Genomic DNA, 16,561 nt, shown 5'->3' on the forward strand with positions numbered 1-16,561 from the left:
GATCTACCAAATAATGACAAAGGAGACTCAATTTCCATTGCATTCACATGTTTTCTTTGTTTCTGAAGTTTAGTTGATTTTCATTTGCTCATCACATGAAATAAGGTAAAAATGGTCCAGGAGACAAATAATATACACATTTACGAGATATTAAATGACATTCCTCTGGTTCTTATTCAAATGGTGCAACATTAAAAAAAATACAGCCAGTTATATTGGGTCACTTAAATGTGACTCACTGTTTAGCATACAAATAAACTTATTACTGCACAGTATTACTAGATTTATAACTGACAGTTCATAAATTTAATCAGCAAGCTAAATTGGTGGAACAAAGATGAGTGAATACTTACGGCAATTCCAGGAGCACCAACAGGTCCTTGAAGACCTGGGGGACCAGGAGGACCCTGAAGTGAAATACAAATCAGAAATCTTAAATTCAGACTTAAAAGGTATCAACTAAATTGAAAGAAACACCCCCCCCACACACACACACACAACCCCTCTAAACACACAATGGCTGACCAAGGCCTATTAAGCATCTCTACACCCCTTTGAAAATAAAAAGACAGTATTTATATGGCTTTATAATTACTAAAGCAAACATAATTTTTTAAATTCCTGCAGACTAATACTTTGTATATCATGTTTATGTATGTCAAGTTTAAATTGGTATTTATCCAAACTCTAAAATGATTCCCATATGAATGGTCTAGATTTCTAAGAAGATTTTCCCACTAACCTAAGCCAATTTCAAGACTTACATTTTTAAACATTTTTAAAAATTAGATTTCTACAGTTACTATATATATATATATATATATATATATATATATAGTCACTAGATTATGAACTGGATTAAAAAATAAGGATTTTTGTTGTTGTTGTTTAAATTATCAACAGGACAGAGTGCCTATAACTTTATGGGAGAAGAAAGAGATAGAAATACCTGGAAGGGACAGCAATTTCACAAGGAGACAAACAGAACCAAAAATCCTGGACCCAGGGGGACCTACAGAGACCAATCCTCCAACCAAGGACCTTGCCTGGAAAGGACCTAGTCCCCCTGCTCAGAGGAAGACAGTAGGCTGCTCAGTTTCCAAGTGGGTTTCTTAGTAAGGGGTACAGAAGTGTCTCTGACATGAACTCAGTGGACAACTCCTTGATCACCTCCTCCTGGGGGTGCAGCCTTGCCAGACCACAGAGGAAGATGATAGAGCCAGCCTTGATGAGACCTGATAAGCTAGGGTCAGAGAAGGGGAGGAGGTGCTCTCTTATCAGGGGACTAGGGAAAGGGCATAGGGGAAGAAGAGGAAGGGTGGGTGGGACTGGGAGGAGACGAGGGAGGGGGCTGCAGCAGGGATACAAAGTGAATAAATTGTAATAAATAAATAATCAACAGGATTCTAAGATGCTATACTTAAAATACATTGATATAAGAAGTTCAAGAATTTCTACATATACCCATGTGTTCCATATTTAAGTGCACAGAACTATTTTGAATAATAGGTTCCATTGGGTATTATGGGTCAGCCATGCGTAAGAACACATGCATTAACTAATCAAGCTTTGCATAAGCAGCGTCAGGTATTGTTCTTTTAACTCTCCTGTCACCTCACCACAAGCTGGTGTCACAAGAAAAGAGGAAACATCAGTTGAAAAAAACGTCCCGACCAGGTTGTGATTGTGCAAGCCTGTGTGACATTTTTTTTTTTTTTGATAAATGATTGAAGTGGAAAGGTTCCGCCGGGAGGGGGCGTGCTACCATTCAGCCTCTGGTATTGAATGGTGTAATAAAGCAGGCTGAGGAATCCATGAGGAGCAGGCCAGTATGCAGCACTTCTCCTCGGCCTCTGCACCAGCATCCTCTTCCAGGCCCCTGCCTTAAGGTCCTGCTCTGACAACCTTTGATGACGGACTGTGATTCTGAAGTGTACGATGTCAAAATTTACATAAATTCTCTCCTGTCCACCTAAGGATTTGTGTGATTCTGAAATTTAACCGATATTTGTCATTGTAGAAAAAAAAAATTCAGCTTTGCAAATACACGCTGTCCTATCCGGGCTCCAGTAAATAGAAAACAATTAGAACCTTTATGGTGTGTAAATGCATATGTACATATACATAAACACATCCGCATTTAACTTATTTTGTGAGTGTTTGTATGTGTGTGCTCTATGCATGCTACAAGCACATTTGCATAGGTGAAGGGCAGAGGAAAGAGGTCCTATTCTACCATTCTTTGACATATTCCGTTGAGTAATATGCTCTCAGAACCCTGGCCTCTGCTGATGTACAGGGGCTCTGCATTGTTTAGGGATCTCATGACGCAGGGATAGGTCTGCATGCTAAAGCAACAAGTGTCCTTGCTTCCTGAGCTAAGGCATCTCCCCAAGCCCTTATACCACATATTGGGATAAAAGTTCCTTTGCTTTCTATGGTATTTCCATTTGAATTCACACTGTAACAACTACCCTGAAAAAAAAAATAATCTGTTTCAGCTAAATGTTACTATGAAAAAAATATCCTCGTCATGGATTAAGGGAATGGTGCCCCCTCGCCCCCCTTGCCAAGTTGTAAGGAACTCACGTTTTCGCCTTTGTCACCTTTGCTGCCCTTTTGGCCTGGTTCACCAATTTCACCCTGTGTTTGAAAGATGTATGTTAAAGCTCATCGCCAAATTATCATATCTGCAATCTCATTATTATCATCAAATTCTAACATTTCACCTTTAACTCAATTACATGCAAGTATTTAAAAAACATGGTTTCAATGTAAAAGCTCTCTTTGACTCTGGTGTTCTGTAACTGACCAATACATACATTGACGTACATACAAATAAGCAAATGATAATCAAAACCACTTTTTCTCTCCAAATTCTCCAAGACTATAAGAATATTATTTTACAAAATTTTTACAATTACAATAAAATTAGAAACTAACTTGAAATAACAAAATCCTACATTTTATATAAAAAAGTTGAGAACAATTACTTATATGTTGGTAAAAAGGATTAATAATGTGACTGTGGACTATTCCCATAGCATAAATTATCGGGACTAAACATGGACTAATAATTATTTCAATTTACAGTACTTTAAGAAAAAAAAGAAATATAATTTTTAAAAATATGAAACTATTGGTCTCATATTTTATGTTTCTATGAAATATGCTGTTTTATGGAGGACATGTTCCTTCTGAAATAATACTTTTGAACCCATAAAAGATATAAAAATTTTAAAAAATAAAACCACAACTCTCCCACTTAGAATTTAATTTTGATTGATTGGATAGTTCCTAAAAAAACACTTAACATTCTTTAATAGGATACACTAACACGAACAATAACACCAACCTTGTCTCCATCTTCTCCAGGAGAGCCAGCAGGCCCAGCAGGCCCTGGGAGACCCACAGGGCCTTGGACACCATCTCTACCTGCAGGACCTTGGGGACCCTTTTCTCCCTGTATTAAAAACACATTGTTAAGTTACTGTAAGAAATCCATAAAGGTTCTACATGGTTTCAAAACTAAACACACATGCACAAGCGTGCCCAAGGGTATGCGAACACACAAATGCTCACACCTACACATGCCAAAAGATAGTGTTTAATCCTTCTGGGAAACAAATTGCAAGCTATGAACAGCCAACAGAAACAATCAAGCTCACTCTATAGGTAACTAGTAATGCCAGAAAAACTTATGTCTCTTTTAATAATTTATCAGTCTCTGGCTACACTCTATTAAATTTATTAGATGCAGCTGAGAAAAGAAATACTTTTAAAAAAATATTTTTTTTTCCCAAACAAATCGTTGCAAATCAGACGTCTGTGGAAACCCTCTGAGCCTACACCTTGTCTTCACGGCACTAATGAGGTAGCTGTTGAGCAGATATTAGCCTCAAATGTACATAAAACTTTATGTTATGCTTTATATGCAGCTAGTTCCCATTTTTTACAGGTGTTTTGTGGATTCTATGAGTTTAGGTATTTTAATCCACGTCTGCTTTTTCTGATGCCAAACCACATGTGACGGCTTTCTCCATCTCTTTGTTTGCATTTGTGCCCCTCTTACAGTAGCATCATTATTCTACTTGTAAACTTATGTACAATGAAAAGTTATAGATTTGATAATAAAAACAACCTCAATTGCCATAAGAAGTATGCTTCAGGCTTTAAAATAAAAATGTATTTTCCAATGCTAGAATTCCAATCAGCTTTGCAAGAAGGCAATGTTCTTGATTGTATTTGTTGCATTAAATAAGAAGCTACAGGAAATAGTATTGCCTTTCTATCACCCACTCACCCTCACAGTCTCCTGACCCTTTATACTCATGTACGTTTATGGCTTGTTTGGGTTTTTTTTTTTGTTTTTTTTTTTTTTTGTGTTTTTTTTTTTTTTTTTTTTTTTTTTTTTTGTCTCTAGATACCTCTTTAAAACAATAGTTTGTGGGCTGGGTGAGTGACACATGCCTTTAATCCCAGAACTCTGGAGTAATTGGTAGGCATATATCTTTGAGTTTGAGACCAGCCTGGTCTACAAAATGAGTCCAGGACAGCCAGGGATCTATTACACAGAGAAACCCTGTCTCAAAAGAACAAAAAACAACCAAACAACTAAACCAACAAAACAAAACAAAACAACAATAAAAATAGTTTGGTAGTGCTTGGTATCAAACCAAGACCCACCTTGGTAGGAACCATGCTACTTTCTGATCATCACCTAATTTACTTTCTAAGGCCATTTCATTTTTCTTATTCATTGAAACCTCTTGTCAAATATTTGTGTTCTGTCGCTGAGCTACTGAAATGACTTGCTGCCTTCACACCCTCCTTTGTCTTGCCCTTCTTTCCACTTCGCTTCTCCAGAGAGGAGCCAGTCAGGTCACACTACTTACATCATTGGGTGAATTTATTTAGTTATCATTCCTTGCAGTGAGCATTTGCTCCACTGTGAAGCTTGGTTATAACTGCTTGCCTACAAAACTTAGAATTACCTAGGAGAAGGCTCTGGGTATGTCTGTGGGGATGGTCTTGATGACATTAATTGAGGTGGCAATACTTGCCCACCGTGGCTGACACCATTCCTGAGTTTGTGCATTCTAGACTGTCAAAAGACTGAGAAAGATAACTAAGCAGTAAGCAAGCATTCATCTTTGTTCTCTGCTTTTAATAAAGATGTAAAGTGATCAGTTGCCTCAAGCTCTTGCTGTCTTGATTTCCATACTATGATCACTTGGGCTTTGAACTGAGAGTTAAAATAAACCCTTTCTCCTGAAAGCTGCTTTAGTCGGGGTATTTTATCACACAAATAGGAAATGGAACTAAAGTCACTACCTTGACCTAGTTCCTACTGGGACCCAAAGACATTTAATAAGAGGAACAAAGTAGCTCTGCTACAAATGTAACTTTTGTTACTGCTTTGTTGCTAAATTTACACAATTTGATTTTTACCACAGTTTCTACACTTCATCTCTGTTCACTCAAATGCTCAAATATGTTTCTTATGGTCAATGTTTCATCTATCTTTATCACAGTCTGGATCACTTGATGATGACTATTGTGACAGTGATGGTTGTTTAGTGGAAACACCACAGTTCTCTCTGATGCTTCACAACTGTAACTGCACATTGTCTTCAGACTTCTATCTTATTTTCACACAGGGGGAAATAGGCTTTGATGTTAAGAACTTAATCATAATTACGTATTAAATAAATGAGAGAGCTAAGCCTCAACTCAGTGCTGCTTGGCTAAAAATCAACAGCCTATCCGACTTCAACTTCAGCTGCTTCCATTAACTGTTTTTTTTTTTTTTAATTCTTCCCTTCTCATTTATCTTATTTTCATAAGAAATAAACAAATGTATTCATGGTATTAGAAACTTCTTGAGATTCACTGCTCACCTGAGATAAGCCACATGCACAGGCTATGCAACTTAATAATCCACTTCCCTTTGTTTGAGGATATAGTTGTCCAAAGGGTCAGATACAAGTTTTCCACTTTGTTTTGGTTTTTATCCAGCTTTCGTTATCCTTTTAAAACATTCAACAAGAGTACTCTTCCTTGTCTCTTGCAGACGGGATACTCTCCATCCCTCTCACCCTCTTTATCTGTGTGTGCTCATAGAGCTAAGTATACCTACATGACTTCATCACTACTGGTCTACTTTAATTAATGTTTTAAATAAATCTTTCACAACTAATATCCATGTTGAGTTGCTATGACTTGAGTCTTGATCTCTCTATTCTTTCTCAGCATTGCATCAAGTGAGAATAAAATGCTTTGGATTTAAAACTGTTATTCCAAATGTCACCACAGGTTTGCAGTCTGCCCTCATCATTCTACGATTATAAAATACATCTTTCTATTATAGAAAAATATTTGGAACTAGTTTTCCCTGAAATCCCTGGCTCCTATTGTTTAATTCACTTTTAGATAATGCATTGATTGACCTCACTTTGTTTCAGATTATCTTTATCTCACATTAGTATAGCTGTACTATCAAAAGTCACATAATTAACAGCACTACTCCATAATGCAGAGAGGTGGCATTCATCTACACAAATCGTACTTTTTTAAAGAATCTGTCTCCCAATCAAAATATTTCTCCCCAAATGATCAGTTGGAAGAGGTTTATCTTCCCTTTCCAATCCCAACTCCAAGAGACACTAATCTGACTGATAATTTGGAGATAATTTTTCAGCCAATTATCATTATAAATATGTATTCTATATAGTTTTAGATTTTGTTTTCCATTCATGCTGTTTCAGAGTGCTGGGTGGTTGGGGAAGTGAACTATAACCTTGACTTCCACATTATCTATCTTGACTTCTACTCCATGTGAACCTTATCTTCTGGGAATTGTGTGGCATTTTTCACACAGGCTAAAACTTATATTATATTTGAAAGTAGGAAAACAGAAAATGTAGTAACTATTTTGGCCAACACTTCCCTGTGGCTTTAGACGGCTTTTCCATGGATATTTGTGGGAAGTTGATCACTGCCCGAAAGACATGCCGATAATGTAAGCAAGCTGACATCTTCCTGAATAAACTAGCTTACTCATTGTCCACCGGCGACTATGTGATGAACATAAAGTAAAATAGTATGAATATCTGTAGCTGTAGGTGCGGAGAAATGAGGGAGCGTAGCTGAGTAAGGATTTCCTGGTCCCACTCGCCGTGATATCACCAACTGTCAAAACTTGTAGGGCCTTTAATTCTTAAATAATTTTTCATCTTTCTCTCTAAATTAATTTTTTAAAATACTGGAACGTGCTTTTTTAACTTTATATTAGATTCAGCATTTTACTTTATAAATCAAATATGTATTCAATTTAAATCAAGGGATTGAATACATTATCATCCTAGAACTTACAACTTTCAATTTGTCTGCAAAGTAACAGAGTCCCTTTTATCTGTATTCACCCTTCGCTGCACAAGTTTTGGATGGCCTACATTTCTTAATTAGCTAGAATCAAAGACACTGAGCCCATTTCCTCTATCTCTTCCCAGTGAACAATAGAGTGTAAAACATATGGTCTTAGAAAAATTCTCAGCAAAAGTATACAATATGCATTTTTTTATAAAAACAAAAGTTATATCCAACAGTGTCAAGGTTCCTCTGAACTTTCTAATTAAATTACAAACAAACAAACAAACAAAAAAATTAGCAGGACTACCGTGGTCTCAAAGTGTTCCTCCAAAAGCATGTTGAAGGAGACACTGTCTACACAATGATTAGAAGGTGGGGCCAAATGAGAGGTGATTGGTCCATGAGAGCAAAGAGAAATTAATGACATTAGAAATGGGTTGGGTTCATTATCACAAATGTAAACAGATATAAAAGGGTTTTGGACACTCTCTCTCAGACTTCCCTTGTCATAGAAGAGTATAACAACAAGGGCTTCCTGAAATGAAGACACTTAATTTTGGATTTCTCAGCTTCTATACCATGGATCGGTATATTACTATTCATTTTCAATTATCCAGTGTGGTATTCTATCACAGGATTGAAAAGCCCGAAGCAAATTTGTTTTGTTTGCTTGTTTCGGTTTTTCTTTCTATACAGATTCCCTTGTTTTACTGCTTTCTGAGATTAGGTTTCAATGGGAAAAAAAATGGGTCGGGGGAAGGCTGTGCAATGCAATGTATATAAAACACATTTTCCCCGTTTTCAGAAGATACTTTGTATGAGTGCTTGTTGCTAAAGAAATGATGAACAAGACACATAAAAAAAAAAAAAAAGACTGCGTTGGTTGGGAAAAAAAAAGAAAGAAAAGCCTGAAGCACTTAAATATCGGTACAGGGTAATGAAAAAATCTTCATGGACAATGAGTGTAATTTTATTTCTAAAACCAAAGACAGTAACTAACTGATGGCAATATTTTGAATTATAAGTTCAAACTCATACCTTACAGGAAAAAGTGTTTACTTCTATTTTATGTGTATCATCACACCTTTTAATCCACACTGACTAAATTAGTGTGTGGGTTCATCTTGAAGGATGAGCATATGCTTTATAAAATTGAATACGACCAAATTAAGGAAAAAAAAAAACCTAATGAAAGAATGAAGTCTACAGTAATTTAGAAACAAAATTTTTAATTCTAATAAACATGGCATGAAATAACCAGATGTTTCCCATCTCACTCACCACAGAACAAAACTCAGATCACATGAGAAGCTCAAAGGTGCCCTGCGGGGTACATTTATGAGCCACAGAAATATCTGAGATGGAAGCTGTATTCCAAGAGGTGTAAAAAGTTCACTTTTTTTTTTTTTTAATTTACAGCAGTAAGGTATATACAGTTTAATCAAAACTCTCATTTTGCTTTCTAAATGAGCAAAATTAGAAGCCTTTTAACTTAATAACATTGCACTCCCTTGCAGGTATCAGGGCTTCATAACTTGTGAGAAAATGCCATGTTGTTTAATTGAATTTCAAAGTTTTTTCCATTGTAAGAATACAAGGAGCTGTCTTCATATGCCAGGCACATAGGCAGGGAGAATGCAGTGAGGTATGAAGAGCTAATATTCTCAAATAAAAAGTAATCATGTGTGCTGGCTGGCAGTGTCATATATTTTCTCTCAGCATTACTTACAGGAGCACCTTTTTCTCCAGCTGGACCAGGGGGGCCCTGGGGGCCTGGACGCCCTGGCAAACCAATTGGGCCTGCTGTGCCTGCCGAGCCCCGCTCTCCCGGAGAGCCCTAGAACACAAGAATGAGGATATCTTGATATTAATAGTGAAAACAGACGGTGCCGTGAGAATGATTTATTTAACAATAAAAACATAACTAGTAAAAAAAAAGTCAAGCTAAATTTGAGAGAATTTTAATAACTCAAAGAAGTAGCTATCTTGACAAATTTAAAGTTCTATACCTAAATTAACTTTTATCCTTATTGGTATTACCTATATGAAAGCATTTGATGGACCAGACCTAAGATATCACTAAAAGCAAATATAATGGGTAAAATCTGAATGGTAGGAAACTATGCGACTTGGAGGATTAAGATAGAACAACTATTGCCCAGCATTGTAATGTAGTTTAATTAAATGATAATAATAATAATAATAATAATAATAATAAAGAAGAAGAAGAAGAAGAGGAAGAAGAAGAAGTAGCTACACCCACCGCATGAATGGTGAAGTTCTAATTACAGATTCAACTAGAGGTGTTGACATTAGAAAATTCTGGTGAAATGAAAAGTATGCTAAAGTTGTAGTTTCTGAGATGGTAGCTTTGAAAACCTGAGTTCACAAAGGTATGCAATGTTGTATAAAATACGTATCCGGTATTGAACCTTGCATAGTTTTCTTCTTGTATCATGAAGGATTGTTACTGCCTGAAGTGCTTTCTGGTCTTAATTCAAAGTTTCTAAATATTTTACTTTCTAAATCCAAAAGTTGAGCTTACATGTTCAAAAATACACTTTATATAGTAAAGTTGCTAATCATTAGCGCAGACTTTGGAAATTTTGCTCAGAAAGAACTGGTAAATTTATCTTGTTTCTCTACCTAACACTGGTCTTGTTATTAAGAGTATGAGAACTCTCACCAATGAAGTAGGAGCAGAAATAGTCTGTTGTCCGGTTCTTGAAATATTTAGTATTATGATGTACCCAAAAATCTTTAGAAAATTCTTATCTGACAACAGGATTACAACTGATTTTAGAAAATTACGTCTGGGCAGCTCTCTACTTAAAAGACATATACCTTTCAGTAGTTAAAAAACTGAAAGTTGGAAAGAGTCCTCAAAGATTAGTATGCTCTATTGTGCCACTAAGGTTACTTTGATAGGTAGGGGACAATTTATTCCACATAGCATTATTGGGTTTTTGTGTCTTGACAGTGATGGTAATGTATCAAAAATGTTTAAGTAGAAATAACACGCAGAAAAAAAAACAAAAAACAAGCCCCCCCTCAAAAAATGCCCCCCCAAACAGAACTATCATTTTTGTAATTTTTAATTTAATAGCAATGGACCTTGCAGTTTTTATTCACAATGGTTGTTTCTTTTTCTTTCCTCCTACTAACAAAGTCTCATACTAAATATCAGCCACCATAGAAAATATATTTTCATACATTTCTAAATTTAAAAAGAGAATATGCTTTTCACAATGTGACATTTAAGCCTTCTACTCAATTTCTTTCTTCTGTGTTCTGAGCCCCCCTCTTCTGCAACCCCTACCCTTAAATATGGCAACATCTTCTTATAGTTCTTGTATTGGTAACAAAAGGAGAAGCCCTGGCATTGGTTATATTCTTGGACCAGTAAGGATAAGGACTTTTTCCCTAACCTTTATACAGAAGAGGATACAAAAGAACATATATTATCAGTTACTTTCCTTGCTTGTTTCATATTCAAGGGAGATTTTGTAAAGCATAAAAGAGCAGAAGATAGATAAATCATCTCATCAGCCTTCAGTGTAAGCGGAGCCCACTGAGGAAAAACAAAAAACACAGGCAATTCCTTATGACTTATGATCCAAAGATGTGTGGATGTGTGTGTGTGTGTGTGTGTGTGTGTGTGTGTGTAAAACTGTATTTCCATCTTTTAAGGGGACCTTCATTATAATACTATGAAATCATAGTCACACTCCTAACAAAATACTTTAAATCACATAAAATATAAGTTCAGATGAAATATTAAATGTTACTAGAAATTATAGCATTAAACCTTAAGTTTTTTTTTTTTTTTTTTTTTTTTTTTTTTTACTATGTTACACTATTTTGTCACTGGTCATGACCACTATCTCCTTATACAGACCAATCCTCCTTGATTTTATCAGCTTTGTTCTTGAGAAGTGGAACACATGATCAATGGTTATCAGTGCCATTATTTTAAAATCTCTGTTATCTCATCTGAAAAATAATGAAAATACAGTAGAAACAAATCTCTCAAGAATAAAGAAGTGAAAAGCAAGAAGAAAAAATAATTATGTCAAGAAACATGTAAGCTATTGAAGAAATGGTAAAAAGAAATAATCCACAAAGGAAAAAATATAATCTAAATATTGAAGTTTTTTTCAATAAAAGAAAAATTAATACTGATGGAATAAAGATGTGCACTGCAAGCTGTAGAGTATTGGGAACACACTTTAGGAACCTCTTGTTTCCTTCCTCCCATATGCTTTCTCTATTTAGAGGACGTTCTACCACTCTAAGAACAACAACAATCCCTAAGAGTCAGTAAATAAAATATACATAATTTTTAAATTCATTAAAAACAGAGGGAAGCTTTTGCTAATATTCATACTGTATTTTTAAGTGCTATTTTTAAAAAAGATTTTTATCTTTAAATTTGTGTGTGTTTTTGTTGCAGGATATTTGATCCCATTGTGATCCCCAAAATTGTGAACTGTAAAACACTGTTTTTTTGTTTGTTTGTTTGATTGGTTGGTTGGTGTGTTTGAGTCCTATAAAACACCTTTAATCCAAGAACTTTCTGTTTATTGTAAGCAAGTGATGATGATGTGGGTTCACCCAGCCCTAGCACAACCCTTTAATCCAAATTATTTCTGTACACAGGATTTAATAAAGTTAAATCTAGGTCAGGAGGCAGAGCAAGAAACCAGGTGGCAGGGATTAAAGAGTAAGAGGACTTTGAGTGGAGGGGCTCTTAGGAGAGCATGGAGAAGCAGAAAGGGCTTTTAGCTTAAGCTCTGCCTTTAACTTTGGCTTCAGCTCCTCAGCTCCCTGGCTTTTCAGGGGTTTGAGCTAGCAAGCCCTTGGCCTTTCCTCCTGGGTTGTCAGTTGAGCTAGTGATCCTTTTATTTATTTTTTTGCCCTCCAGCTCCAGACCTGAGCTGAGAAGGAAGATCAGCTGGGTGTTTTCTCAGCCTCTCTGAGCTAGCAGGTTTTCATCCAGCGTTTGGCTCCTGAGTCTTTAATGGTAAAATAGAATGTTTGGGGTTTTCATATAAAAAAAAAAAAACAACAGATTTTGAGTGTGTGCTGTGGGTTTGTGCATATGAATTCAGCAATGACTTCAAAGGCCACAAGAGGGTGGTGAATCCCCTGGAACTGAGTTACAGGTTGGTAAATTACAATTGTATAATGCTCTCAAAGACCACAAGGATTTGAATAACATGAGGGTGCCAGGCATCACATAGCAGAGAATTAAAGGGCAATAAGAATAATGATGTGGGAAGATCATTTTTATTAGGACCACAATATGAAGGTGATTTGTCAGCCATGATCATGAGTTGATTTTGAAGGCAGTGTGGATCCACAAGAATGATTCTATAAGATGATGGCATACATAAGGAAGCATATTAAATCCATATTCTGATACCAATGGAAAAAAGAAGTGCTAAAGGATGGGTAGCTGAATGAAAAAGAAGAGTTAAAACATTGTTAGGAAGAGAATGACTAAACAAAGGAAATGGTAGAAGAAATGGAGAAGAAGGTATAAGGGAAGTAATTCTGAAGGTGATTGACACGGCTGCAAATTTCACTGGATGGAAGTTAAAAAGAGATGTAACAAAATGTCTGTTTATCACATGGGAAAAGGCTTCTAACTATGGCATCGTATGTGGTGTACTTCCTATACTTCATACTTCAGGGCGTTGCTGAGAACAAAGGCGGCATAAAAACCTCAAGAGCTATGGTCTCTCTTACTCTGCAGAGTTCTCACATGTCTTCAGAAATAAAAGTAAGGCTAAACTGATACTTGCTCGTTATTTCATAATGCTACGTAGTTCTGTGACAGTCACTACTAGCACACGAAATGACATTAGTTTTCATTTCTATTTGATATTTTTATATCACTGAAAAATTCAAGTCTTATTAAGCACTTAAATCAGAAAGAATATGGTGTATTGAAATTGAAGCTTATTTTATGATTATTAAATGAAAGACTGAATAAGAAAACAAATTTAAATCACAACCTCTCCAGGGTTTTTTTTTTTTTCTGTTGATGACTTTCTTTTGCTTATAATTCTGATTTATTTCACTGAAAACAGAAAGCGATAAGACAGTTCCTTATCTCTTGCTAGAGCAATCTTCCCAACCTCCTAAACACTTCTGCTTCTGCACTCATTAGTGACTGCAATTAGCAAGAAGCAGGCACCAAGTGCTTTGATTGACACATGTTTATCTTCTCTCCCACACACCACGGGATCACAGCATGAGGGTAATGGCAGAAGAGCAGTAATTTGCAGCTCTGAATAACACGGTTATCTGTTATCATCATACTTACAACTGGACCCTGTGGGCCCTGGGGTCCTTCTCCTCCTTTCAGTCCAGGCGCACCCTAAAAAGTGAAAAAAAAACAAAAAACAAAAAACAAAGCAATGGAATCCTTATAAACTGACTTTAAATAGGCAATGCATGATTGACGTAATGGAGATAATATAAAGAATTTTCTGAAACAAACACATGCAGGTACAAGGAGAGGGAAGGGGGAGAGGAGAGGGTGGGAACTAGGAGGAGAGGAGACAGGGGACATCCTTGGAATGTAAAATAAATGAAAGAGTAAATAAAAAGGAATTAAAAAGGAATGAAATGCATAAATTATATATATACATATATATGATATATACATATATATGATATATATCATATGTATGATATATACATATATCTACATCATATATATATATATATATATATATATATATATATAATCTCTTATTTACTCATGACTCTCAAGCTAAGAACATAGAAAAGAGCCTGGTGGAACACACATTTAATTTTAGCACTTAGAGAGGAAGTGGCAGTCAGATGGAGGTCAGCCTGGTCTCCAAAGTGAGTCCAGGACAGCCAGGGCTACCCTCTCTCAAAGAGACCTCCTGCATAAGAAGAAGCAAACAAAGATAAGAAAGAAAGAAAGAAAGAAAGAAAGAAAGAAAGAAAGAAAGAAAGAAAGAAAGAAAGAGAAAGAAAGACAAAGAAAGAAAGAAAGACAAAGAAAGACAAAGAAAGAAAGAAAGACAAAGAAAGAAAGAAAGACAAAGAAAGAAAGAAAGAAAGAGAGAAAGAAAGACAAAGAAAGAAAGAAGGAAAGAAAGAAAGAGAGAAAGAAAGAAAGACAAAGAACCTTCTGAGAAAAACTTTCACCCAAGCTTGACATGTATGTTGCGTGTACCTGGGCTCCAGGAAGGCCTCTTTCACCTGGGAAGCCACGTATTCCTGCTGGTCCATCTTTCCCTGAGATACCTTGAGGGCCTGGGTCACCCTGAGAGACATGACACATGGCATCATCAAAGTGTTAATTCCTACACAGTTTTCTAAGAACAGAACAGCGAGAAAGGAAATTTGTATGTAGAACTTGAATATCATTTAATTAATAGGCTGTCTTTAGGAGTGCCATGCATACATGATAGCTACACGTATGGGTATACACAAATTGGGGTGTTATGGTGAATTAAATGATTCTTTTGTCTTTATTTAGTAATCTGTTGAAATAATAATCACTTCACAGTAAATATCTCCGTAGAATATTGTTCTGACATTGCGTAGTATGGAAAAGCATAGAACACCAGTGGTTGGTGATGAGGAGTCCGTAGAAGCTTTCAGTAAGTGAATGTCCAAGGGCTTGTTGTACCTTTGCACCTTCTTTTCCTGCAGCACCAGGAAGTCCTTGCTCACCCGGAGGACCAGGAGGGCCAGGATGCCCACGTTCACCTATTGGACCAGTTTCACCAGTCGGTCCCTAAATCAGACAAGCAAAGCCATATTACGGGTGTCCTTTCATTTTGTTCAAATAAATAGAAAGTAAAGATTATTCTCCTTCATGAGATTACTCTTCATTTTTATGATGCCCCCCAAAAATAAAAAACACTTCCTAGAAGTTAATGAAAGGAGTGCATTTGGCAAGTTTTTGAAAAGTTGACTGTGGTCTTGGTGAGACCAGCCAGATGCGCCAGGGAACTGTATGAAGTATGCAAGGATAATTCCTTTTCCAACACTAGAATCACTTCAGAGGGAGTCCAGCCCAACCACTCTTTAAAACTCTGTGTTACTGACGGCAGTTTTATCTTATTCCTCTTTTTATATAAGATGTGGAATCAGCTTTACATATAGATGCTCTGATGCCACTCTGGTGGGTACTCAAGCAAAAACTCACTTCTTGAAAATAAATGGAAGTCCCTGGCACCTCAAACAAATGAAGCTGTTTTGTAGCATTTCCCCTGACCTGGGCACCTACCTACAGATATTTAATTCATAATCATTTGACCAATCCTAAGGTGTGAAGGTAAGGGTTCCTAGAACACAGCCAGCTGCCTTAAGTTAAAGAAAGGGCTGAGGGGAGATGTCAGTCATCCATGGGTCCTGTAAAGCTGGGGTATGATAGTGTTCAGTGGCCCTCTGTTGCCACAGAAAAATGAACAGTTTAAGTTAAAAAAGATACTGAGAACAATTCCAGCAGGTGAGACATAAGTTAGAACACATTTTTACTGCAGTTGAAGGAGGAATCCCATCCCCTGTGTCTAAATATACAAATATCTAAAAATACAACATTTCTTTGTTCTGGAAGAGGGTAAAGAACACATGTGTCCCACTTTTTGCATATGTTTCCGGGTTTAAGTTTCCTTGTCTGTAATTACTGAAACTCTTTACCCTATTAATAATGTGGAAACATTTTTTCCACAAAGTTACTCTGAGCTACATAAGGAGTTCAAAGCCAGTCTGGATGTCACTGGACTTTTGTTTTAAACCAAACAATAATAAGTTTACATTCCCACCAGCAGTGGAGGAGAGTTCCCTTTTCTCCATATCCTCTCCAGCATGTGTTGCCACTTGAATTTTTGATCTTAGCTATTCTGATGGGTGTAAGGTGAAATCTCAGGATCTTTTAGATTTCCATTTCCCTGATGACCAAGGATTTTGAGCACTTCTTTGAGTGTTTTCCTGCCATTTAGGGGCTGTCTCTTATATGAACTCAGCAGCTGGCTCTTTGATCACCTTCCCCTAAGGGAAGGGGGCAGCTTTACTAGGCCACAGAGGAAGACAATGCAGCCAGTCCTGATGAGACTTGATAGGCTAGTGTCAGATGGAAGGAGAGGAGGACCTCCCCTATCTGTGGACTTGGGGAGGGGCCTGAGAGGAGAAGAGG

General features: G+C 36.6%; 1 protein-coding gene across 3 annotated transcripts in view; it reads right to left on the minus strand.

The window, feature by feature from the left end:
* Col11a1 (collagen type XI alpha 1 chain) overlaps positions 1 to 16,561 on the minus strand; it is a 214,391-nt gene that overhangs the window by 59,630 nt on the left and 138,200 nt on the right. For all 3 annotated transcript variants that reach the window (XM_060392852.1, XM_060392851.1, XM_060392850.1), the window contains 7 exons: positions 15,050 to 15,157; positions 14,591 to 14,680; positions 13,703 to 13,756; positions 9,101 to 9,208; positions 3,356 to 3,463; positions 2,590 to 2,643; positions 354 to 407 (listed from right to left, as the gene is read on the minus strand). In XM_060392852.1, the coding sequence (XP_060248835.1) occupies positions 354 to 407; positions 2,590 to 2,643; positions 3,356 to 3,463; positions 9,101 to 9,208; positions 13,703 to 13,756; positions 14,591 to 14,680; positions 15,050 to 15,157 (576 nt within the window). The remainder of the gene's footprint in view (positions 1 to 353; positions 408 to 2,589; positions 2,644 to 3,355; positions 3,464 to 9,100; positions 9,209 to 13,702; positions 13,757 to 14,590; positions 14,681 to 15,049; positions 15,158 to 16,561) is intronic.

Source organism: Meriones unguiculatus, chromosome 10, assembly GCF_030254825.1.
Source record: "Meriones unguiculatus strain TT.TT164.6M chromosome 10, Bangor_MerUng_6.1, whole genome shotgun sequence".
Lineage (NCBI taxonomy): Eukaryota > Metazoa > Chordata > Mammalia > Rodentia > Muridae > Meriones > Meriones unguiculatus.